This window comes from Elaeis guineensis, chromosome 9 (genome assembly GCF_000442705.2).
Source record: "Elaeis guineensis isolate ETL-2024a chromosome 9, EG11, whole genome shotgun sequence".
NCBI lineage: Eukaryota > Viridiplantae > Streptophyta > Magnoliopsida > Arecales > Arecaceae > Elaeis > Elaeis guineensis.
In genome coordinates, this window is record NC_026001.2 from 19,782,184 (window position 1) to 19,807,899 (window position 25,716).

General features: G+C 35.6%; 1 protein-coding gene and 1 pseudogene across 2 annotated transcripts in view; one reads left to right on the forward strand and one right to left on the reverse strand.

Annotated features, from left to right (window-relative positions):
• Positions 1–351: 351 nt before the first annotated feature.
• LOC105051357 (glucose-6-phosphate 1-dehydrogenase, cytoplasmic isoform) overlaps positions 352–25,716 on the reverse strand; it is a 31,014-nt gene continuing 5,649 nt past the window's right edge. For both annotated transcript variants that reach the window (XM_073243761.1, XM_010931742.4), the window contains exons 4-16: positions 23,904–23,970; positions 23,638–23,824; positions 20,912–21,069; positions 20,659–20,727; positions 18,095–18,153; positions 17,463–17,499; positions 9,914–9,985; positions 9,566–9,713; positions 9,224–9,319; positions 6,120–6,190; positions 4,725–4,840; positions 797–842; positions 352–720 (exon numbers count right to left, since the gene is read on the reverse strand). In XM_073243761.1, coding sequence (XP_073099862.1) covers positions 553–720; positions 797–842; positions 4,725–4,840; positions 6,120–6,190; positions 9,224–9,319; positions 9,566–9,713; positions 9,914–9,985; positions 17,463–17,499; positions 18,095–18,153; positions 20,659–20,727; positions 20,912–21,069; positions 23,638–23,824; positions 23,904–23,970 — 1,294 coding nt within the window. In that variant the 3' untranslated portion in view covers positions 352–552. The remainder of the gene's footprint in view (positions 721–796; positions 843–4,724; positions 4,841–6,119; positions 6,191–9,223; positions 9,320–9,565; positions 9,714–9,913; positions 9,986–17,462; positions 17,500–18,094; positions 18,154–20,658; positions 20,728–20,911; positions 21,070–23,637; positions 23,825–23,903; positions 23,971–25,716) is intronic.
• LOC140851609 (uncharacterized) lies at positions 14,000–14,787 on the forward strand (annotated as a pseudogene).

Here is a 25,716-nt window from a genome sequence, read left to right on the forward strand (position 1 = left end):
AGTTTTTGCGAGAAAAGACCACATGAGATTCTATAGTACTCTATAAGGCTGTCAGATGAGAAGACAGCTCAAAACATGTGTAGAGTTGTTTTCTCACCTGAAAGCCTTCATGGTGGTTTTTCGTGAATCTAGAGCTTGATTTGTAGTTCAATTTCACATACAGTATGGCATCTAAGCACATTAAAAAAAATTATTAAAAAAAACCCACTCAAGAACCACCTGCTCTTTTGTCCCGCTCAATTTTTCAGTCATGGCACACTCTACAAGCTCTCCAAAAGGTTTTTGTATGGAAACAAGTGTTAAGTACATATCGTAACATTTGTTACCAAACATATCGTGCGCAATGCTTAATGGTGGAAAAACTTTATTATGCCTTTTCCATTAAGCAAATTATTAAATTTGATACAAAGCAAAGCAATATTTTGCAAACTGAAGTTTGGCTCAAGTACCCATGCTGGACATTGGACTATTCAACACATACTGTAGACCAGCGCATGTGGTGACAAAAGTCACGTAGTTAACTACATCAATAATAGGAATACCATGCTGTTCTTATAATGTAGGTGGTATCCATATGTAGCCATGTGTCTGCACATACCCTACTCTGGCAAGCAGCTCATCTGCCTCTGCTGGACCACGGCTGCCTGGTTGATAAGAAAGAGGCTTCAGTTCCCCAGCATCAATACTGTGTAGCAGAGGAGTGAAAATCTCCCATGCTGCCTGAAGATCATAATGGTACATAAAATAGTCAGGACCAGCTCTTGTTTGGATAAATCTATATTTAGCACTCATGTACCTTTAATTCATCTCTGCGCACAAAGTGCTGCTGATCTCCCCGTACTCTGTGAAAAGGATGTCAGATGACTTAGAAGCTAAATTGATATCATTGCATGATACTAAAATAAATGGCTACTTGGCCTAGAACACAATGATATAGAAGTGGAGAATGTCGGTATGATATGGAATATGTGTTTATATGGACATAAATGGAAATATAAGGCAAAGAAAAGACAGGAAAACAAAAGAACACAGTTAGTTGATAAATTTTCCAAACATAAAAGGAAAAACAGTCAAAGCCAATTACATTATAGAACTCAATAAAATGAAAAAAAGAAAGAAAACGAAAAAAGAAAACTATTTTTCAACAAATGTATTTTAAAAGGTAACCTTCTGCATTCATAGATCAAGGATTTCATCCATTCTGGTGCTTTCCTGGTTGGTGCAAACTGTAACAGGCAAAGCCAGTATGGGGGGCAGATGTGCCTATATCAGCCTTGAACCACCAGTATCAGCCCCAAAATAGGTGGATCTGGGTGGATCAGGTCAAAACCGATCCATTACCAAGGTTCAACCAGACGTAAACTAAGCAGAATGACATAAATATCTCTCCCAAGATTTTTATGTTTTTTAAGCTAATTTTTGATCAGTTTTCAAGGTGGGCACGAGCAAATGGTGAGGCTAACAGCCATCCAATGCAAGTTCTATGGAAATGAAGTAAAGATCATGGACTATAGGGTTAGAGAATCATTCTAACTTGGTAAATATCTCTCTCCACACCTTTTTCTTATTTCCAAAAATAATCCAAGAATTATTTAGCTTTTGATTGATCTTAAGATTTTGTTGTTGGTGGACCTGGTAGTCTTTGGTCACCAGATTCAAACCTTAGAGACTGAATTTGGGATCAAAAACATTTCAGTTGTTAACTTTGATAGACATGTTCTAAACGTATCTTTAATTCCAATACATGAAAAATGAATACTTTAATACACATCAACAACCATGACTAGAGCATCCAAATAAATACTGTTGTCATAGTTCTTCTGAAAACTTATCATTAAGACATTAAAACATAAGAAAACACCAAGGAACAATTTTAGAGACCACAGTAGGTTGTACCAGGTGTGGAAGGCGTTCTGGCTGTGTCAAAGCATATTGACCTGATATCCTTTTGCCGATATGGCATGCATGATGTGTACCATATCCAACTATCCACTCTTAATTGTTACAAGCTCAATACTCAATATTTCTAATCCTAGTCCAGATATTCTTTTTTTGTGTGTATACTTGCTATTAATTGACAACAAGAGTATAAGTGATGCAATTAGCTTACGAAGGGTTTAACTTTTATTTTGAAGCTATAACTAACTGTGACAAATAATTCTTTGGCATATACATGTGTTTGTTCTTGCTATAATTAAATTGTCTGGTCTAGTCATAAAGCTTCAAACTTTTTTTGCTTGAGAGATAAATGCAACTTTTCTTTCCTTGTTGGGTTCCAAAGAAGAGGCATCTACAAACCATTTTTTATTATTAAACTTTAACTAACTCCCTTACTACCAGATTTCCTGGATTTACTCAAGAAGAGAAAAAACTCCATAAGAAAGTCCACTCAAATTACTTCAATTTTTTCATAACACGTTACTTAAAACCTCATCGAATGCTCATAGATTCATTTTCTATATTAGCTGAAAAAAATGCAGTCAGACTAAAATAAAAAATAAATGTATCAATGGATAAGATCCGGATAAACATATCAACTTCTAGAAAATATCAATAAGAATCTACAATATGGAAAAGAATGAATCAATCTGAAATAAGGGAGAACAAAGTTGTTCAACTTCCAAACTATGATATTAAGCTTCTAATCCTTTTGAGCATTACACTTCATTTTTGTTTTACAATATTACAATTACAATTTTTCAGTTCTTACTATTTATTTGACTAAAACATAGATAATGAAATATCTCTATCAACATTCACCTATCATATTTTATAGAACTAAATAGAACTGATCAACAACTAATGGCAAGATGAGAATTTATTAATTTCACTGGTTCAGAATTAGGTTAAGCAAAGAAAGGCAAAAGGCAGTGTGTACAGCTTCTGTTATGCACATTTCCTCTGGGTCTACTGATATACGGACAAGGAAAAGCCTATGCAGAAGGCCAAAATGGTAGCAGTCTTTGCTAGACCCTTTTTTCTAATTTATTCTGGGTTAACCTCAACAGATCTCGCACTCTTAACTCTTAAGTCTACTGCTAGTCTTGTACCACTAGTTCTATTACTTCAACAAATGTACAATTTCCAAAGCAATGCTACGTTATCCACTTTTACAGTCCCTGTACAAGCACAAGCATAGACACACCCATGCACATCATACACTACACATGCACATACAAGCAAGCTCGCGCATGTCCGCACACGTACCAACATTGACACACACCTAAACCTACAAATGTACACACAAAAACATGCACGTGTGCAGGGATAAGCATCTAGACACAAATTAGAGTCAAGGAAACATCACAAAACAATCTGTATCACAAGCATCTCGAAATTTTCTATAGTCATCCTGATAGCAGTGACATCTCATCTTAGAGCTAAAAACTCCAATTTTGTAAGGCTAGAATTGCAGTCATAAGCCTTAAAACTTTACAACATAAGCTATATGAGTTTCCCATTTTTATAGAACAGCTATTAAGGAGATTAATAAAACAGAATTAAAGCTTATGAAGTACGGATAGAATACCATTGATAGTGTTTGGTCAGACACTAATTGTAACAAAATAAACCTATAGCTAGAAACATGCATATAAACATCTTTGTGTGCAAACCTTGAAAATAAATTAGTCTATTGAAGAGCTAGGTGTTAGTAATGTGTCTTAGAGACTAATGCACAAAGAGTTTTCTCACATGACTTTTGGGTTTAAGTAATATTTGGGTATAAAATTAAAACAATGAAATCTTAATTTTTGAGTATGTGTGGCAAAATGGACCCACCAACCTGCAAGAGCCCACTCGAAACAAATGGATTTGGGTGGCACTTTTTTCTCAGTCAGTCTGTTCCAGGTCAACCTGAGATCAACCGGATTATAAATGGGTGGGCACAGTTTAGCCCTTGGACGCGATAGGTCATCCGAAGATGATCCTATCAGGAACCAACTGGCTCCCAGATCTAATATAGTTGGTAGTTCTTTAATTCTTTCTTTAAAATCGTTTAGTTCACTTAAAAAAAGTTACAGCGTAATGGATAGGATGGGCCACCAGGGGTTAGGATAAGTGATTGTATTTTAGCTAGTTTTACCTTTAACTAGTTTTATGACTATCATATATCCGAAATTTTTGCACTTTTTGTAATGATGAAGATGTATTTGAAATTAAATTTGATTTTGTTGCTTGTGATCTTGGAATACCATGTTTTGTTTTATTTTTTAGTTATATGTACAATTGATAAGTGCAAATTTGTGCATATGTGTTTATAAAATAAACAGGTTAAATATAGGTTATACTTTTCAAGCTAGTTATAAAGGGGTCAAGTATGGATCAAGAGTTTTCTCCTGAACTCAGTTTAACCCAACCTGAACCCAACCAGACCAAACCCATAGCCACCCCCTAAACTTGAGAAATACCCAAAATGTATTTAAGTCCCAAATTAGTAATAGCTAGTCTATTATTTATTTATGATTCTATGTCCATTGCACGAGAAAATTTGTACATCCATGTCTTATGACATACTGACTCAAGGATAAAAAAATATTTTTAGGCAACAGTCATTAGCTTATCGAAGAAAGAGATATAAAATTGTTAGTAGTCAACTAATAAACAAGAATTTGAGGACTACAACCAAGATTAACATGTCATAAGCTATATTCATGTTACAAATGCAGATAGGAAATATTAACCATACACAATGCCAAATGGCGAGAAACATAAGCAATACGTACGTGTCCAAGATTAACCGTTCATATGCCTCTGGAATAGTGACACCTTGATATCGTAGCCCATAAGATAAATCTAGTTCACTCTGTATGGTTGACATGTCCAGTCCAGGTTTCTTGACCTGCAGGATAAATTTAGAATTTTATGCATGTCAAAACATTAGGAGGGGTCAATCAAAATTCTCTTTATTTACGGAAGTTTGGATTCCATTCAATATGCCCTTCAAATATCCAAAAACTGCTTGGGTCTAGCATAACCATAGCCAGAATTTGTCGCTATAATTTGTTTTTAATCATCATCAGTCTCATCAACATATCCTTAGAAGATATATATGATTCAAACACTTTTTTAATGCAAGAGGCTTGGTTATCTAACATTAAGCTTTAGCATGCCATCCTATACAGATTTTCAAGTATATCAAAATATGGTAAACATACGATCAAGTAATTTAGTTCGCTATATCTTACAATAATTTCACAACACATCCATGAAGGTACAATTCTCAATCTTTTCCTTGTAATCTTCTCCATTGGCAGGGTTTAGTTATCTTGTTAACTCTATAATAGCTGACTTCCTTTATTTCCAAATGGCCATCTTATACTTTTAGTAACATGTTATCAACATCCTAACTCAATTTTGGTTCCAAAAAGTTTTGGCAATATCAATTATAAATTAGAAAAAAAAATAAAAACAAGAATTATAAGAACAAAGATGGCTAAAGCACTGGCAGAAAATTTATTAAACATCTTTTTAAGCATATTATATTATTTGGAATCTTTGCATGTAGTCATTAATAATTTTCAATGAAAAATTGACAAAATGCATATTTGACATTATTTTGTAGCATAAATTACCATCAATCATTTGATGATAATCCAACATGTAATGATGTGAACTTGTGAAGAAATTAGAAAAGATTAACAAATCCATGTCTTTCAGGATAATGTGCAAAATTTTCTTAGAAAAGATCTGAAAATTCACAATAGATCCACAGAAATATGCACAAAAAGGTGATTATTCTATGAAATCTATAAGTGAAGGATTAATAGGTATATACTTTGGGGGTTTTGGATCTTGACACCCTGAAATCTGATTCAAATTTAAATTTCACAAGTCTGAGCTCAAATCTTGCAAATCTGTTATTTACGACACCAAGTCTACTCCATAAACTGCTCCTTTTTCCCTTGAAAATATCTTAAAATTTGTAAAGCATACTTTCAAACCTTGAAATCAATTTCTTTCCTATTAAATCATTCAATCAAGGATTCAAATATCTAGAATCGATATGGTATCTATGGGTGGGCAGTACAGTACAATGATCATGAGATGCATAAAGAATATATTGGCATGATGATGATGATGAAATAAAATTAGAAAATACAAAGCAATTGAAGACTTACTGTTAATTTCATATACATGGCCTCAGACGGCTGCAGGCGTATGACAAATTCATTTCTGCCTTGCTTTTTGCCTTTGTAAAATATGAACCACAATTAATACTAAAACTACTAAACTAAAACTTATATAGACAATAAAAAATAATCAATAAAGAAAAGAGACCAAGATACTGATCAGACTAGAGACAGGTAGGTATCCACTAAATGTAGCGCTAATCAATTTCTTAGGTTTCAAAAAATGGGTAAAGAATCAGAATAACTTGACAGGCACTAATCAATTTCTTAGGTTTAAAAAATGGGTAAAGAATCAGAATAACTTAACAGGCATATATTTAGCAGCATCTTCATTATGTGCATGCACAATTGGCACATGAGTAACATTATTATGATTCACCATCTCTTATATGAAGTATTTTCATCGAGATACAGCATAGTTCAAAGGTGATCACTAAACTCCACATGTGCATACACCAAATGTATTTATGTAAGTATGAAGCCTTAGTTATTTCGATTGATGCACAACTGATACTGGAATATGTAAATTGGAATCCGCATTACCAAACATGTTCTACATTTTGTAAAATGAGGAGAAACAAAAATTCGAGTCTTGGAAGTAAATTTCATACTTAGATCATCAAGTTGTCTCAAAATGGACAATTTTAACAATATAACAACAATTTTGATTTAATTTGTAAATTAAAATCATTCTAAATAGTTGAATTCTGGTTATGTATGCATTTTTCAAGGATTGGAGTATAACCCATATCGGCACCATATTAGGTAGGGACCAATATGGCAATACCAGATATCATCGATAAGCCCCTAGATTGCATGATGATCTCTCACCTCAAACCATGCAATATCATACCACTCAATATACCTTTCCCTTCTTTTGCTCATACGTATTGCCCTCTTACCAGCCTGTTCTAACCCTTACATCCCGGGTACTATGGTAGTGTACCAAGCCAATGATCAGCATGGTCCACACCCCGGTTTTAAATCCTTGGTCACATAATTTAAGTGAATAACACTAATGTAAACAACATAAATATAAGTCTAAGAGAGAGATGCTAAAAATCCCTATTAGCTAAGAATATGTGATTATGACCTGCAGAGGCTTTCCATATTTAAAACTTGGCTAAACATGAAACTTGATTGCAGAACCAGTGGTATGAGTGTTGTACTAGCACACCATTGATCCACTATCTTCAAGGTTTTAAATCCTGTGGGATGGAGCTGTCTTAATTTTTTCATGGAACGGGATGCACCGCTGTCCTATCCCGTCCCGACACTTGGGACAGAGGATGTCCCAAAGTGTCCCGATTAGGATGCTAAGACGTTAGTGGAAAAGCCCTATCTCGACACATGGAATGGTATCCCGTCCTGATGTCCCGTGGGACGTCCTGTTGGAATCTGAATTCTTAAATATCTTCATTGATCACTTCTAGTATTCAAAATTAGAAATCTGAAGGAAACATCTCAAGGAATGAACTTAAGCCTAAAGAAAGTAACCATCATCAAAAGCATAAAAATGATAGCTAAGCCATACATGAGTAACCGCTTAAATGAAGCATTTTCCGAAGGCAAAATGACTTCATTTTGGCTCACAGCATCATAAAGATGTTACAAGGATTTGTAATGTCAAAGGGTACGTTTAAACAACTCAACATGAAAAATAAAAAGCAACATCCATGTCTAATAAAGAGAGATTAGTCATAAATAAATTGACAATATGAATGCCCATAGAAGCAATCATGACAATAAAGGTGAAGGTCATTGTAATTAATACCAAAATCATGTAAAGACATGAGCACTAAGAGAAGACTCTAACGGTAGATTAGACTTTCATTTGAAACCCACTCACAGCTATTAGGCATCTTTTTCCACTAGAGTGGAATGAAGGTCCCTAGTGTTAAAGAGAAACTAAACGCCCTTGCTCTTCATGCCACTCTAAATGTTGCACAGTGGATGGGAAGGATTAGTGCTCTGGGTGAGAATGAGTAGACCATTAGAGGATTAAGCATCTTCACCAGCATCTAGGGTGGAGAAGATAACTGATGACATAGATGAGAAATATGAACTCATACACCATGCATGTGCAGGAAGTAGCAAGAAAAAAGGTTTTTGATAGGAACACTAACAAGGAAAAGAATCACAATATCATACAAAAATAGGATAAGCAGTAGATCAAGTAAAGGCCCAGTGCTTGAAAGTTAAAGCAAGGAATTCAAGAATAATAAAGAGAGCTGCACAGTTGGATCCAAAACATGCAAGCACAGGTAAATGACTAGACAAAGACCTAGAAATGAACTTGTGCAAAGAAGTTCACAATATATAAAATATTAGAACCATGAATTAGTATGATCATAGAGGTGCTGAGCCTGCAAACACTGTTGACACTTTCCCTATCAGCTTAAGCATGCAGGTTCAATCGGTTGGTCAACATGCTATCAAAGCAGAGGTTAGAGGCCACAAGTTCGAATCCCCTCCATTATAGTCTTGACTCATTTCAGTCATTCCTGTCCCTCCACATGCCTGGTCTAGGCTGCACGTGAGGGGATGCGTTAAGCCTGATATACATCATTGAACCTTTCCCTATCACCTTAAACTTTTGGGTCAATTGGTTAGTTAACAGAAATCACAAAAGTCACACCCAAGGTCAGCATGTCTAGGAAAGAGATTGGTGCATTGATTAAGAGGTAGATGGACAAAGTTGTCGAATGGTACGTCATAGAATAGAGGCAGAAATAGAACTCGATGCATGGTCCTATAGGACAAAAATATCTTCGTGAAGTAGCAACATCAAGATGCCACTGCATTTCTCCCATCAAGATTTTGCTTCTAAATAACCAAATCATAAGTGGAATCAGTGCACTACAACATTGTTCTGCGTTACCATAAATCTGTAAGGTATGCTGGTGCTGCAAACTTGCTTTAATTTCAGTAAAACTAGCAACTTTGCATGAAAAATTTCGCAAATCCTAGTTTTCCTAGGTTGTTTATTATTATTGCTAGATGCTCAAAGTAATCAAGACAACTTCCAAATAAATAATGTAACAAAGCTGATAGAGGCCATCCGAGTAAACAGTATATGCAAAGAGCCATACATTTAAAGATGTCACCAGGAACATCCTTGAATTGCACACGAATTTCTGCTTTCCTTGAATTCAAAGCTTTTCCTGCCTTGAGTATAAAAGGGACACCTGCAATGCATGTTCTTTATAAGCACTGGTGAAAAATAATGACAAGCACAATATTGAGAGCTACATAATTCTGGATAGTTGCCTAGTCATGGATTTCATAAAAATATATACAGCCAGAATTATTAGATTCTAGTGATCTATACACAAAATCTAAAAGATGACCATGGAAATATTATTAAATGGATAAAGTCCAATAAACTTAGAACTAAATGTGTGCTAAGAAAGTTTGTTCTAAAATTTACAAACCTTCCCATCTTTCATTGTGTATCCTTAAAACTACAGTTGCAAAGGTTGGGGTGTTGGAGCTGTCAGAAACCGTTGGGTCATCTCTGTAGCCCTCATATTGTCCAAGAACAACCTCTTCGTATTTTATGGGTAGGACTGATTGAAGAACCTGATATTTGATATAAACAATTATACAAGGTGCTGAGTATCATGGCTAAATGTGGTATGAAGAGGACATGGAAAAAAGACAACATTCTTCATTGTCCATGTTGTCATTTGTACAAAGCAAAATAGTTATGTTATCTGGTAAATCGCAGATAGATGTAAGTTGAATAATTGCTATCTGTAATAGCAAATGAACTTTGGAACCTTCACTTTCTCATCTCGAATGTGCTCTGGCTTGAGAGATACAGGCTTCTCCATGGCAACTAAACAAAGAACCTGAACAGTGCAAAATAACTCATTGGTGAATTTTTCAAAACTTTCATGCAACCAAAAGAGATGTCTCTTGGGATATTTATGTGCAAGCAAGCAAGAAACCAAATACACGAAAACTAAGGATGCTTACTAAATATAATCAGAATTTGACTGCAGTGATACCTAGTCCTACTAAGACATTATGTAGATTAATATGGCAAAACAACAACAGTTATTAGATCCGACCAAATATACCACATTGTGAACAAATTTTATGCTTTTAAAAGATGACTTTTTACTTATTTGTAGTTAAATCATTAAGAAAAACCAAAGTTCAACAGAGGACTATGAATTATTATTTACTATTGCAAAGTGCAAAAACAGACATATTGTTGGAGCATCACTGAGGTGCATGAATTCTAGGATATATACAAGTGATAAGAATTTATTGAGACATAGTTTAGGAAAACAGCATGGTTATTCTTCTACAAGTACGAAAGGAAATAATATGGAGACAATCGTTTGGTGAATATCAAAATATTTCACTTCCATTGTGCTAACCATGATATATTAAACCTGATATACATTGTTGACCAACTCCCCAACAGCTTAAGTGTTTGGCATCAAGCAGTAAGTTAATGGGATATCAGAGCTAACGTTGCTGGAGGTCATGGGTCAAATATGCTCCAAGAAAATTATCTATATAATTAATTAACCCAGTAGTCATCTTGACACATTTCACTTCACAACTTATTTGTCCCTCCACGTGCATGGCCCATGCCACATGTGAGGAGCATTAAGCCTAATATAAGTTGTCAACCCATTTCCTAACAACTTAAGCTTTTAAGATCAAGTGGTAGCTAGCATGATCAAGATCGGTAAGCCTTAAACCCATTAAAGAAATGGAAACAGATTATATGATTCTCAAATGTACTTAGGAATCGTCATTTAATCATGAGAAATTAGTTAAAGATAGAGTTCTCATATGCATGAGAAAACTAAAGGCACATAAATAAGTTGAGGCAAGGAAAGAGAAGAAAGTCAAAGATATAACAGTTTTACTAGTGCTTCACAAGGTCAACATTGTAAGGTTGAGCAGGCCAAGAGTGAAGCAAAAGCTACGTTATAACATTTTCTACAATGCCGTCCACAGCAGAAAGGGCATATCAGCAGCAATGACTAATATGCAGTGAATTATCTACTCATCTAATTAATAATTTGCCATAAGTAAGCTTCCTAACATGTAAAAATGGATTTACCAAGATTGGACAGACTGTAAACTTTAACTCTTAACCCCAAAATTGGTCCACTTCAACATACCACAATTACTGCCACCCATGTTAAGATCAGATCAAGTTGTAAATCATAGTGGGCAGTATCAAATCAGATCGTGGATCAGATCAGAGATTGTACTATATTTCTAATAACTTCCAAATATTTTTAAAATATAAAATAAATGTCAAAATTGAAATATGAGTCAAGCATAAAGAATATGACTGGAGAACCAAAAAACCATACATGTAACAAATCTAGTTTCTATAAAGATAAGCCCATGGTTTTCAAAACCGGATGGAACCGCCCGGTTCAAGGCATACCGAACCGGATTGGCGCTGAACCAGGTCAGTTTGGCCCTAGTTTTCGGCACCAAACCAAAGAAAAAAAAAGAGAGAGAGAGCGAACCACCTGGTTCGGCCCTGAACTGGATGGTTTCAATGTGAACCGGGCAGTATGCAGCTTTACCAAGCCGAACCGTCCGATTCGGCCTTCTTTCAATATAATTTGAGACAGAGAAGAAGTCTTTCGACTTCTTCTTTGTTTCTCTGCGTCTCTCTCTCCATTTCTTACTCCCTAACACCGAAAGGCATAGAAAACCTCAAGGAATGCTTGGATTAAACCTTTTTAAGATATGTTTCTCAAAACCATGCTCTCTTTCCTCTCTTCCTCTCTTTTTTTTTTGAAAAAATCATGAAAAATGAAAAAACAAAGGGAAACCAGGTCAATTTTTTTTTTGACATAATTTTAATATATGTTATAGATCTATGGATGATCTACATAATGACACTAAAATCATTAATTTTTCTTAAGTATATAATTTTTTAAATTAAAAATATATTTTTAAAATAAAAATTAAAAAATATAAATTTCACAAAATAACTGTAAAATCAGATTATTGTTTAGGGACTTGCAAGCTACTTTTGACATAAATTTGATGCCCATTTATCAACATTTTAATGCATGTTGCGCGTAGTGGCCTAAGCCTAAATTTGAAAAAAAAAAAGTATTTCATACATGTCCACCATCTAAGAAAATTATATGTAGCATCCATCGTAAGATTCTACATGGATCTAAAATCAAATTATTTTTTCATAATTTTTTAAATTTTTAATATATTTTATTTTAAATATTTTTAAAAAATAAATAAATAATTTAAAAAATATAGAAAACTTAGGTAAACAAAATCTATCATTTTTACGTAATTATTGAAGTGATGCGCTCATTAATTTTCAGGAATGGATCCATCAAGAAAAAAAAGAATCTAGAACGTGATATTGGTTGCGAGCATGGAGAGATGCTTTCAAATCGACATCATTGGAGATGTAAATGGTGTAGCATAGAATTCAAGGGAGGAGGAGTTACACGATTGAAGCAATATTTAGCTGGCGGCTATCTAGATCGAGCTATGTGCCGTAAGTATCCACAAAAGGTCCATCAATTAATGAAGAAACACTTCGTAGATTTTAAAGCAGTGAAGAAAAAAAATTTGATGAAGAAGGCAAAGGTGGATCATCGAGCAGCAGAGCCACCTTCTTATCACTCTAAGCAGTCAGAAGAAGGATCGGTTCCAGATAATGAGCAAGCACAGATCGATGCTGCCATTAGAACGAGCTTAGATAATCAGTGGCAGCTAGAGAAGGTAGCCAGACATAGGGCTCGATTTGGACCGTCAGCTTATGAGGACGAATCAGGCTCAGGAAGCACTGCAGCAGAATTTGAGTCACGATTTAGGACACCCTCGATTAGAGAGCCTACCAGTAGAGGCACTAACCATCTTACATCCATGTTGGGAGCATTTGACAGTAAAAAGAAGTCCTCTAGAGAGGTTCCAATAAAAACCACTATCCACGACTTCAATCCATACGCATTTCCTAGTAGAGATTTTAAGCAACAGAGGATTGATGCTATGTTGAAGAAAACCAAGAAGAATATGTGGCGAGCTATTAGATCTTGATTTTACTTCAGTCACATCTCAGTGAATGCAGCAGACAACCCATATTATCGCTCTACCATTTCATCTATACAGGACGTCGGTCCAGATGTAGATCCTCCAGGATCAAAGAATATCCATGGTGAGCTTCTTGATCAGAATAAGAAGGATCTTGAAAAATAGATTGCTCATATCAAAGCAAGTGGCTGGTATATAGATTGACTGTGATGTGTGATGATTGAACTGGTCCTATTAGACGAAGCATCATCAACTTCTTGACATATTATGATGAAAGAACATTTTTTCACAAGTCTGTTGATGCTTCAGCTGAGATGCACGATGCCAGCTACATCCTCAAATTGATGGAGGTGATTGATCAGGTAAGGCGGTGGAATGTCGTGCAGGTTATTACAGATAACGGACCACAGTATAAGGCTGCGGGGGAGATATTGGAGCAACGACCGCATTTTTTTTGAACCCCGTATGTTGCACATTATATCGATCTGATGTCGATGGATATTGAAAAAATTTGTAGGATGCAGAAGGTAGTGGAGTCAGCACAGAGCATCATTAGATTCATCTACAACCATACATGGGTCCTATCATTGATGCAGCAGTTTGCTGGGGTGATATATTGAGATCAGATGTCACACGATTTGCTACTAATTATATAGCACTTGATAGTCTGATTTGAAAAGAAAATATACCTACATCAGATGTTTGTTGGTCCTGAGTGGCAACAAAGCAGATATGCCCGGACAGGCACTGAGGGGAGCAATGTGGAGAGTTTAGTGACGGGACAATCATTCTGGTAGCGGGTCGAGAAGATAGTGATGGCTATCAAGCCTCTATATGAAGTGCTTCGGGCCATGGATGGTGAGCGATTTCTCCAGATGGGCTTCTTATATTATATGATGGAGAGAACAAAGGAACAAATCAAGATGGCAGACCCACAGTATGACAATGAGTACATCAGGATCATCGACCATCGATGGAGCTATCAAATGGGTAAGGAATTACATTTAGTAGGTAAGCAGCAAATCAAAAACTGTTTCAAAATTTGTATAAATAAATTTAATCAATTATGAAAATCTATGTGCAGCTTATTATCTAAATCCGAGATTTCAGTACTCCATACCTGATATTGGCATGGATGAAGAGCTTTTGTCCGTCCTACGAAATATAATAAACAAGATAGAGCCCGATCCAGATATCACAGCTATGTGTCTTGAATAAGTTAAGTTCCATGATGTTTATTTACTTAGCTGTATCTTCAACAACTAAGATTTTATAATAAATATTTTTTTTACAAATGAAAATATTTAGGGAGGACACAGAATCATTTGAAAGTAATGTAGCGATCCGAAGTAAATCAAAGATGAATCCATATATATATATTAATAAATCTATTATCATATTGACGTATTCAATCTTCTTTTTGATTTTGCTAAATTTTAATGATTTTGTAGCTGAATGGTGGGTGCATTTTGGTGGATCCGCATGAAATTTGAAAGATCTTGCCATCAAGATCCTCTCCCAGACGGTTTCATTGAATGGATATGAGCGCAACTGATCAATCTTTGCCCTTATCCACAGCAAGCAGAGGAACCATCTAAAATAGAAACACCTCAATGATCTTGTGTATGTGTACTATAATTTGAGGCTGAGGCTCAAATGCATTAAGGAGGAAGTTCAGCTGAAGTACTCAGATCCGACTACGAGTGATTTTGTTGATAAAGATGAAAATCCGATGATCGAATGGATTATGAGTCAGCAGCAGGAGCCAGAGCTTGATGCGCCAGGATCGCCTCCACGACCTGCCAGTTTTGTTGCTAGTGAGATTGGAGTGGACGCCTCTCAATGGGCAAGAGCAATATTCCACATAGACCTCCAGCCGATATGCCACAGCATCCAATCCCACAGCCTAGGCAGCCAAAGCATGATGAGAGGGCAGACAGCTACTAACACAGATAAAAGAAAAAAAAAGACAGTTGCAGCTTCAGTAGAGAGTGAGCATTCGGTTCACTTAGCTTCAGACACCAGACAGCAGTGATGATAGTTCTTCAACTACTTATGGATCTAATGATCATGGAGGGATCAAAGGAAAGAAGACGTAGCCGGTTGATGGTCTTCTATCCACTGATGAGTCTCAATTTACACACGCCACACAGGATAGAGATCACGGCGTACGAGCTGGTAGAACCCATGACGATATAATTTCATACAGACGACGGACTCCATAAGGTCGTTCAAGATATAATGCAGCTACAAATAACCTCGCACGTGGAGTAAGATTCATAGATGTGTCAGATTCATCCTCGTATTCTGGATCCTCTTACCTGCAGTCACAAGCAGCCTATTATCCTTATGGATATGGATATGGATATGATGCGTCGGAGATATTGTTTTCTAGTGGCTACTATCCTGTATAGTCTGGAACATTTTATGGATCGAAATTTGCTGTCGATATATTTGGATGGGCCCCTTCACAACCAGACTATCAACCCGACTATAGCTCTCAGAGCCAGGATCTCAATGAGAAATCGAAGATGAGTTATGATCTAGTGTGCCTATCTTATGAAATAAGTACAGAAGATTATAATACTATGTGACTAGAGGGATGGATTGATATTCTTCCTGACTATATAGATGATCCTACTATTTATGGACATCGACGATCAATCAGATTCTGATGATCGATACATATTGAGTATTTTTAGGTTGTTTAATTGATTTAAGCATTTTAGAATCCAATGATATCTAGTCCATGTATTGATTATTTAAGATGCTAAATAACATAATGTCATGCTTAGACATGTGTCACACGCGATTAAAGATGCATCGGAGTGATATGACTATTAATGAATATCACTAAATATCATTTTGAACTTTAAATTATTTAATAATCCATAAAAACTTGATTAGACACCTCTCATCCAAAAAAAAAGAAAAAAGTAAAAAAAAATTAGCCTGCCAGTTTGGCCAGCACGCTGCCGTACTATGTCGGTATGGTATCGAACCAGTACCATACCAAACCGACTGGTGATCGAGACGGTCATCGATATCGATTTTCAAAACCTTGGATAAGCCCATACTAAGAACCATGCAGTTAGAGCCATTTCAATCTGGATCATAACATCCAAGTCAAGAATCATAAGATTTTAACAATACTGACTACCGTTGCACCTCTAAACATACAGACAGATATAACCATGGTTTGCCAAACTACCTAGAACTTGCCTAATTCAAGGCGTGCCAAACTATACTAGTAGCCGATTGAGATGGTTCTAGCATTCGAAACAAAAAACTGGTGAGGACAGGTAGAAGAAGGAAAGAGAGAAAGAAAGAGTGGGGAGAGAGGGAAGGAGAGGAAGAGATGTCTGAAGGAGGGTGGAGCCCCTCCTCCAACCTTCATTGAAGGGGTGGCGAGCACGGCAGCCTCACCAGCACTCTGGAGGCCTCCGACGGCCTCCTCTCCCTCTCCTTCTCCCTCTCCTTCCCTCTCTCCGTCATTCTGTCGAGCTCAGCAACAACATAGCAAGCTTAACTGCCCTCTGGCGGCCTCCAACGGCCCTCTTTCCCTCTCCTTCCCTCCCTCCTCTCTCTTTCTTCGTCTCCCATTCTCCCTTCACCTCTCTCTATATTGGTTCAAGCCCGGTATGGAATAGCATGGGAGTGTACCGAACAGTACTACCAACCGACCAGTTTAAGCTCTGGTACCAGCACAGCAAACTTGGATATAACAACAAATAGAAATAGGAAAAAACATTTCAATATAGGGAGTAAAATGTTTTTTGTAAGATTATAATTTAGAAATATGGGAAGTGATAATCTTCAGTTCTCCAAAAAACATGAATGAGAAGGTATGACATTATGCCTTCATGAGCAACTATGTAACAACAATCTTGATTAATGTAGTATAAAAGGCCTGATTTTTTTTTCTTTTTTGATTATCGTGATATCTAGGAGATTAGAATCCACAATAAATTTCTGCACTCTAATAGATGCCTCTGAGATGTTTGTACAATAGAATATGACCCAGCTATAACTCTCTCTAATATTTAGTATATGAACTAAGTTGCTCGTGCAGTCTAATCAATTCCTGTCTAGAATAACAAACATGAGATGATAGAAGAACAGGCAAAAAATGTTTTATCAAACAAATACATCAATAAATAGTAGTGTTAGCAAATACTCATCCTTCTGTTAGCATAAATAAAATTTAACAATTCTAATGCCAAATGTTCTGGTGCAACCAAAGAAAACAAATAAACAATGTGATATGATTTGCATTACCTGCAATAAATGATTTTGAATAATGTCACGAATGATTCTGCAAAAAAAAGGAAAAAAATCATTGGAAGTTAGCATTTCAAAGGTTTAACAAAAAGATGGAGAGGAACTACCAGCATAAATGAATATTAGCTTTCTGATTTCCAATGTATGAAAAAGGATAATGGCGCTATTTCAATGAGGAAACAGATACGGTAACTACACCAGAAAATAAACAAATTTACTAGACAGTGACTCCATGGGAGATGTGGGACCAGATTCAAATCAATACAGGAGAAGGGTTCTTGTACTAATTGCAAGCACTTCTATACAAAAATATTGTTCAACAGAATTTTCACAACACTGATGAGTATAATTATTTGACTTAGCAACTCTTAAGATAAAAAGTCAGCATCCTACTTCAATAAGAAAACAATATGCTGAAATCCTCAAGAAGCATAAACTCATTCCAGAGGATGTGAATCTAAGATTTGAAAAAAATATTGTAAACCAAGCATCTCACATTTCCTTAATAGCACTGATTTACAAGCTTGTAAACTTTTAAAAGATTTTGATACAGAATATCTTGATTGAAGATTATTTCTACATATAAAGGTATGTAGTTTCAAATTCTAAAATGTTCTCATGTAATTTACCCATATTGATCAAAATATCCTCCACGCCCTTCAGTTCCAAAATCCTCCCTGAAGACAATCTGCAGAATATGGCTTTATCTCTTAGAAGTAAAAATATTTCAAATGATATGCTCAAAGCTTAATGGATGTTACATTTCGGATGTCTTAAATGCAAATTTTTATTTAAGCATATTCAAGAACCAAAACTCTGCAACTTTTACACAATGAGTGCTGAACCTCAATCTCATGATTTAATGTCAAAAAAAAAAAGGATAATGACCTCTTCCATTTTTTTCAACTCAAATTATAACTATTGCATGATTATAATTATCATAGCAGCAAATGAATACATATGTTTTCATCAGGACTGGTACTTTACAATAGAAATTTAATCACTCACATGGTCACATACAAAATCATGAAAACTACAGAACGTAAATACTTTATCACTAGTGTTATAGAAAAACAAGAAAGTACTCGATAAAAGCAAGTTGTTTAATCATGCATGGTCACCTACAAGAAAGTACTCATGCCATAGTAGGGGAAATATTAATGTTTCACAAGTTAGCACAAAGGAAAAGGATGTTTCATGTTAAGCCTTTGGAAAACATTATAAAGCTAATAAAAGAAAACAAAGGTTCATGATAGTGTGGTATAAGAGAAAATAAACTATTTGCAATGAACCACATATCTGATGAATAATATGCAAGTTGCTACTTACCCTCCACCATATAAGTGTGCCTCCACACATCCTCAGTTTCATAATTTTATTCTAGCAGTACTCAATTCTAAAATTATTTGTGAAAATCATAGAGTATGGATATTCCTTTCAACCATTAAATAATCAATAAAAGTAGTACTGTAGTCGTTTTAACTTTTAAGGAAAAATCACTGAATTCTTTAATCAATAAAAGCTACTCCTTCGTAATTAAATGATAAGAAGGATTCAATAAAAAAGCATTGACACTTAATCCTGGCAAATCCATCAAAAGATTGTTAGTAGATAAAAGCAAACATCCTCTCCTAAGGTTCTTTACAACCTCAAAAAATGGCTATAGTAAAAGTAATTGTTCCATAAGACAAAAATGAAAACCCGTATGGATTACAAATCCATTTGATAGGTCAGATTGGTAGCTGCCTTGCTGTACAACCATACTAAGAACCACAGCTGCATAATAACTTCAGGCCGGCTCAGTAATTTCTAGATTACTTTTATCCGTTCTAGGGTACATATCTGGTTTTACTATTGGATAAAAATGGACTTGAAATAAAGCTACATTCAATTATCTAGTGATGTCATCCCCCTCTGTTTTAGTACCCTGAACCTAGTTGATTCAACCAGCTACAAAACAATCCATGGATAGGCAATTGTCTCTTATTTGCTGGTGAGGTACGGATCCAGCCATAGTGATCAACATGTTAGTAAGGCTGGGTATTAGGTGGGTCATATTAATGCTTACAGGAATCCTATTTTATTATGTTTGACGAGGATGATTTCCCTTTTCGCTCTCATCCTTTTCTTTTTCCATAACTTGTTTTACAATTCTAAATTCATATTTTGATTCAGCAATAATATATTCACATTTTTAACTTTTCCAGATGGGGATAATGATGTCCCCGAAGTTAGGGAGTCATGTTCAACTTCCATGTCTACTAATTTCACAAATCTAAATGATAAAAAATGATTCCTTGAAGTAGAGGAAACGACCTATATTACAAGATGTGACTCCAGTTTCTAATGAAACGAACTGAGAGGAATTGAATTTCAGCAAAGAACAGCAAGAATGAAGGGAAGAAATGAAATCAGACTTTCTAAAGTCACAGTTAGGATTTGACAACAAACATGGACAGTGGTTTTGCTGGTTTCCGATCCCTAATCTGTAAATAGCATACTGAGCAGGGCCTACATTGGGAATCTTGAGATTTCGAAAAGTGTTTAGAAAGAAAAATAAGTTCAGTAAAAGGAATGGAGGATAAGATATGGAATATACAGATCGATCCTTTAAAGCTTTTCATTATATTTTTACAAAGACTAAACTGAAAAAATACAGTGATTAGAGATGATCAAAAAATAGAAGCAAAAATAGATTGGAGAAGAAGAAAGCCCCCAGGAGATGCTAAAATCAACAAACTTGTAGTTCTCCAAATATGTTGAGTCCGGCCAAACTATACATCTTGAAATGAACCCTTAAATTTTGCTGTAAATTTTAGTCATGCATCTAATCTGATAGCTCCAGAATGACACTCAAGGAAAGGATGCATTCTCACCATTCAATATAAACAGAATTGGCATCCTTAACTTCCCAAAAAAAACAAAAAAAAAAAAAAGAAAGATTAGTTGAACAAATCTTTGAAAAATGGAAATAAAATGTAGAATATATGGCAAGATAGCTGCGCTAGAGGCAAGAAAGAGAAAGGATAAAGATTAGGACTCACTATTTACTAATTTGATTAACATATAAGAAGTCAAGAGAAGAAAACAGATTCTTTCTTCATAAAATGTTATTGTATCAGATTGTTTTGGATTGTCCTACTATAAAGATCAAAACTGTGACAATCTTCAGCAACCAGTGAGAGATTATTACCTGAACATTGTCAATATTATCACGATTCCAAAGGGGCACAAAGAAGCGGTTGGCGAAACGTACCACAAGCTGCCAATTCAAATACACACAGGACAAAATGATCAATAGAGAATGGCAAGAAGCATATTTATATTCACTGTAGCTTGAGGGGTAGGGGCATTGGGGGAAGGGATACAGCCCACTGCCTTCAGGCATTGTCCACCAAATGGAAAAAGGGGGGAAAAGCATGTTTCAGTTATAGTTTAGATGATACCAAGTTCTGGACCAATTCCTTTCCCAGATAGTGATCAATTCGGTAAAGCTGTTGTTCGTCAAATAGCTCTCCAAGCTGGGCACTAAGTTCCTCTGCGGAGTCTAAGTCCTTTCCAAAAGGCTTCTCAACAACAATCCGAGTCCACCCACCAAGATCAGCTGAAAAAGAAAATATACATCACTAGCAATTCATGGTTTCAAAGAAGATCCATAAAATTTGATTGCTGGAAGCCAAAGCTGCATAAGATTATGCGACAAATAATAAAATGCCAATGGAAGTTACATTAGTGAATCATCATAAAGAGCAAAATATGCTTCTATATTTACCCTTATTTCTGTAACGCATGGCATGGAAATCCCTCTACATGCAAATAAGTAGAAAAATTTTGATACAGTAAAGTTTCCTCTAGAGCAGCTAACTCTTCCAATTAATGTTGGGCCAATCTAAAAGAAGTTCAATTTAATGAAGTGCCAAAATATGATTTAATTGTGTTTGGTACAATTTAATTGCCAGATCCACAGTAAGAGATAATGAGCTTCAGCATTTTATCTGGATAATTTTCATATAAACTTTCAGAATTAAATTTCCATTATCATGCCTTTGAATTTCGTAGTTTATGAAGTAAAGGCACCTAGGAACCTCTAATAAAAACATGACTTGTACTCTCATAGTTTTCTATTTCTAGTTTATCATCTCATGCCAGTTTCTAAGTGCCTTCAGTAGAAATATCTGAAAATGATGAAAATCAACAGCCCTCAGATACACAAGTTAATTGTCATGATAGTACTATAGAAAGTTTTCAACAACATTTTTCAAAATACCTGGGCCAATCTGTTTTAGTGTCCGAGGATATATCAAAAAGACTAACAAATATTAATGATGCAGACTTTCGATCAAGATTCAATCATTCAACCAATGTAATATAACATTAATATGAATTGGTTCTGTCAAGCAAACAACAAAATGCCGCATGGCATTGGAATCCTCATCCAAGAAAAGAGTAGAGGGAAAAAAAGGCATCTGAGGATCTTATTAAATGCCTCCAAGTATGACTGATTCAATAACAGCAAGATGAGAGGAAAGCAACATTGCAACTTTTTTATCAATATAGAAGGAATAGATAAACTAGCAAACAAGATTTGCCATACCAGTTAGTACTGCACCATACTGTATACACCATACCATACTGTATGCACCATACCATACTAGTACTAAACCAGTATGTACCATATTGATGCTCGGCATGCCTAGCCATCTCATATTGTACTGTATGCCGGCACTGTAATAACATGGTACCAATATAAGATCTGATACCAAGACGGCGAACCTTGCTAGTAGGTATATTTTTCGCACATGCATATGCTTATAAAAATACAAAAATGCATGTACATAGATATGTCCAAACATATATGTGTGAGTATACACATCTTTGCATGGTCACACATAGACATACATGCTCATGTGCACACACAAACACATACATCCAACTGCATACATATAAACTATTTGTTACAGTTGGGAATCAAACTATCATCAAAGCCTCCAAAGCTACATAAACCTAGTTGAATCAAACTTATGAAGAATAGTGTAAGGTTACGTGAAAGGGTGAAAGAATTTGTTAGAAAGCCTTTGGAGTAAATGTTACACGGCCTCTTCCACTTAGGTGTGCAATATTTTTTTGGTTGAAGCAAAATGAGAAGTGGTTAAAGTTATAGAAATTAACCATGATGTAACGAGTCGATCTTTCATAGAATAGGGGAGGCTGGTTGATTTTATGTTTAAAACTTGTATAACCCATTACTTTGTTACATCTCAATTTTCACCACTATTTGGGGGAAAAAAGGGTTAAACATCAAATAGAGTTTGAGCTTAACATTCCCCAACTCAAGAAGCACTTGTGTTTCACGTTCCACTAAAGTGTTTGCTTCCAGTCCTCATCATGGCATAAAGATTTTGCTTAAATGGTTTGAAGAAAAATTTACAAAATATTGATTCCATGCATATCATTGGAAGGGCATACTTGACATGAGAATTGTTCCAAATGTATGTAGAACATTGATTTCTGTGCATACCAAATAGCATCTTGGCTTGCCAGCTTTCAGAACACTCTTTAACTGAAGGCCTACTATTGGTGTGTCCTTAGACAAAATACAACAATGAAGAAGATAATAGTAATTTAATGACGGTAATGATGATGATGATATACTTGCATTGTTGAATCGATAAAAAAAAAATGAAAATAATTGTTAAGATAATAGAAATACCGCATGTTCTCGAATAGAAAAGAAACTTATAGATGAAATGTCGCTCAAAGTAGCTCGTTCAGCTATTTCCTCTCTCAAGTAAACATGAAGTGCCATATCCTTAGCATTTATATTGAAGTAATGAAACTACAAAAGGCATTAATCCTCTCTTTCCACCCATTCTATTATAACCTCCTTAGGCCCATAAAGCCACCTAATTGCAAAGCACTGAAAGTTTTAGGTGTTAGAATAATATGAATTCACAAAAGCAATGTTTAATCCCATCAGGGTAAGATGCATATTGACATTTTAAGTCACTTGGAAGCCCTAATACAAATAAGTGAGGTCAAATGATGAACCTTACCACGGAAGTGGACTAGAAGGCACTAGTATAAGTGTAATATCTATGGTACAAAGCTCAAATTAGGAAACTGAAAGTTAAAGAATCCAGGTTTATAATGGGTTTGGGCATAATAAGCTTACATTGGTTCATGCAGTATCTTCTGATCATTTTGCAAACTGAAGGGTAAACAGATGGAGGCAATGCAAGATAAAACAGTCTGCGAGCAGTTCCTGGTTGACTGTTTTTTGATGACTCATGATCTGAAATTTCCTTATTCAACAACAAAAATCCATCCTCACTGTCATATGAACCACTAATATATTTGATCTGCAAAATACCATTTACCTGTTTCTCAGTTACACCACTTGAAAATCTTCAGAGGGCAGAAGAAAGATAGCTAACTTACCAATTGTAAAAACATCAAAAGATCTTCTGTATGCTCAGCTGAAGCTCCTTTACCTTGGCTAAGGAATCTGTACACAATATGTGTGAGGCAATAGCAATAGAGAAATAAATGCCAAAGCCAGTTTTGTCAAGAGACAACAAGAATTTAGAATGCAAAGTAACAAGGCAGATGACGCTATAATCTTTTCATGATTTAAGTTGTCCTAATTGGGACTTTTTTCTTCTTCAGATAAGTGGGATAGTTATGTTAAATTGAACATCGGAAGCAAAAAAAAATTCAGGCTTGAAAGAAGCAAAATTCTGTCCTTCAGTTTGCTTGCTTTTTTTAAACATTTTGTTAGCATTAAAATTTTCTCACCAACAGTTTGTCCATTAGTATGTATTTACTCTCTCCCTCTCTCTCATGTTAAGGGAGGTGCTTAGTCTTGTTCCATCCAACAATTAGGGTCTGTTTGGATATTCCTACATGATTGGGCTGGCTGAAAATCTTGTAGGATTCGTGGATTGGGCCATCCATTTAAGCACACCCTATATCAACCCAATACCACCTAGACCAAATCCTATGGGAAGAAAAAAAGACCACTATAGATCTTTGTTTCTTCCTGCAGACCACAAGCTAGGATCTGGACTGGATTTGGACAAGCGTTTAGAGAATATAACATAGATGAGCGACCAGACCCGATTCCTATAGGATTTTTAGCCCAGTCCCGTAGAAAAATCCAAACAAATCCTTAAACTGGGCTAAAAATCCTATAAGATTCGTAGATTGAGCTAGTACAACCAGCAAGATCACAGGACTATAGGCTAGCTACACCTATGTACGTGAATTTCCAAGAAAAGAATTGGAATGGACCGGCCCAAATCCCATAGGATGAAGAAAAAGACCTTAGCAGGTCTTTTTTTTCTCCCTACAAGAATGGGCTGGGAAAGGTCCTGGGCCAAGCCTTATATTCTATAATTCTAGAAATCTTGTTTCCAATCTTGAGGACCCAATAGGATTATCCAAACAGGCCCTCAAACATGTTGCAAGGACTTTAAGAACAACAAGGCCACCATTACTAGAAAGCCCTAGGACTATCTTTCTCCCAATTTGTCTTGCTTGGCTATTTCATCAGCTACAATACTGTGAGAATCTCTCCTTTTAAGCACATGAACTATTAACCCATCAAAGATCAAACTATTAGTATTTATTTGTATCCATATATTACTGACTGTCAACCAACTATTATAAGTGGTCGACAATGTTAACTGACCATGATTTGATAAACAAACTTATTTATATATGATACTTGAATAAAACATGATTCCACCTGTGTTCATACAAGAACCCTGCAAAGGCCATGTAGCTATTCATGGAATTGACTATCAAGAGATTGTTTTTATAGAGCAAGCACTTAAGGAATTAAATCAACCACCAAAGAGCACCTGGTTAGTTACTCATGGAGAAAAACATTGGTTAACACCAAGCAGAAGTTAACTACCATCCTTCCAGTAGAAGAAGATGAAGGAGGCTTCATTTGAGATCACTCTCAACAAACACAATCTATCACAATGAAGCCAGCACACATGGAAGGCTTACAAGCCAATGATGTATCTTTTTCTTCTTTCAACTTAGAGCTGACAGACCTGCTCTAGGGTGTTTCCCTTTAAAGTGGAGCTCCAACCCACTTTAGAGTTCATTCATCTTCTTCTTTTTCCTCTAGATTAGAAGTCTAACCTTCTTTAAAGTTCTACCATATCCACATCATCTTGGCAGTCAATGTATCTTCCTCTCTCTGTCTATTTCATTTGAAGTTGCATCCTTCTATCCTATT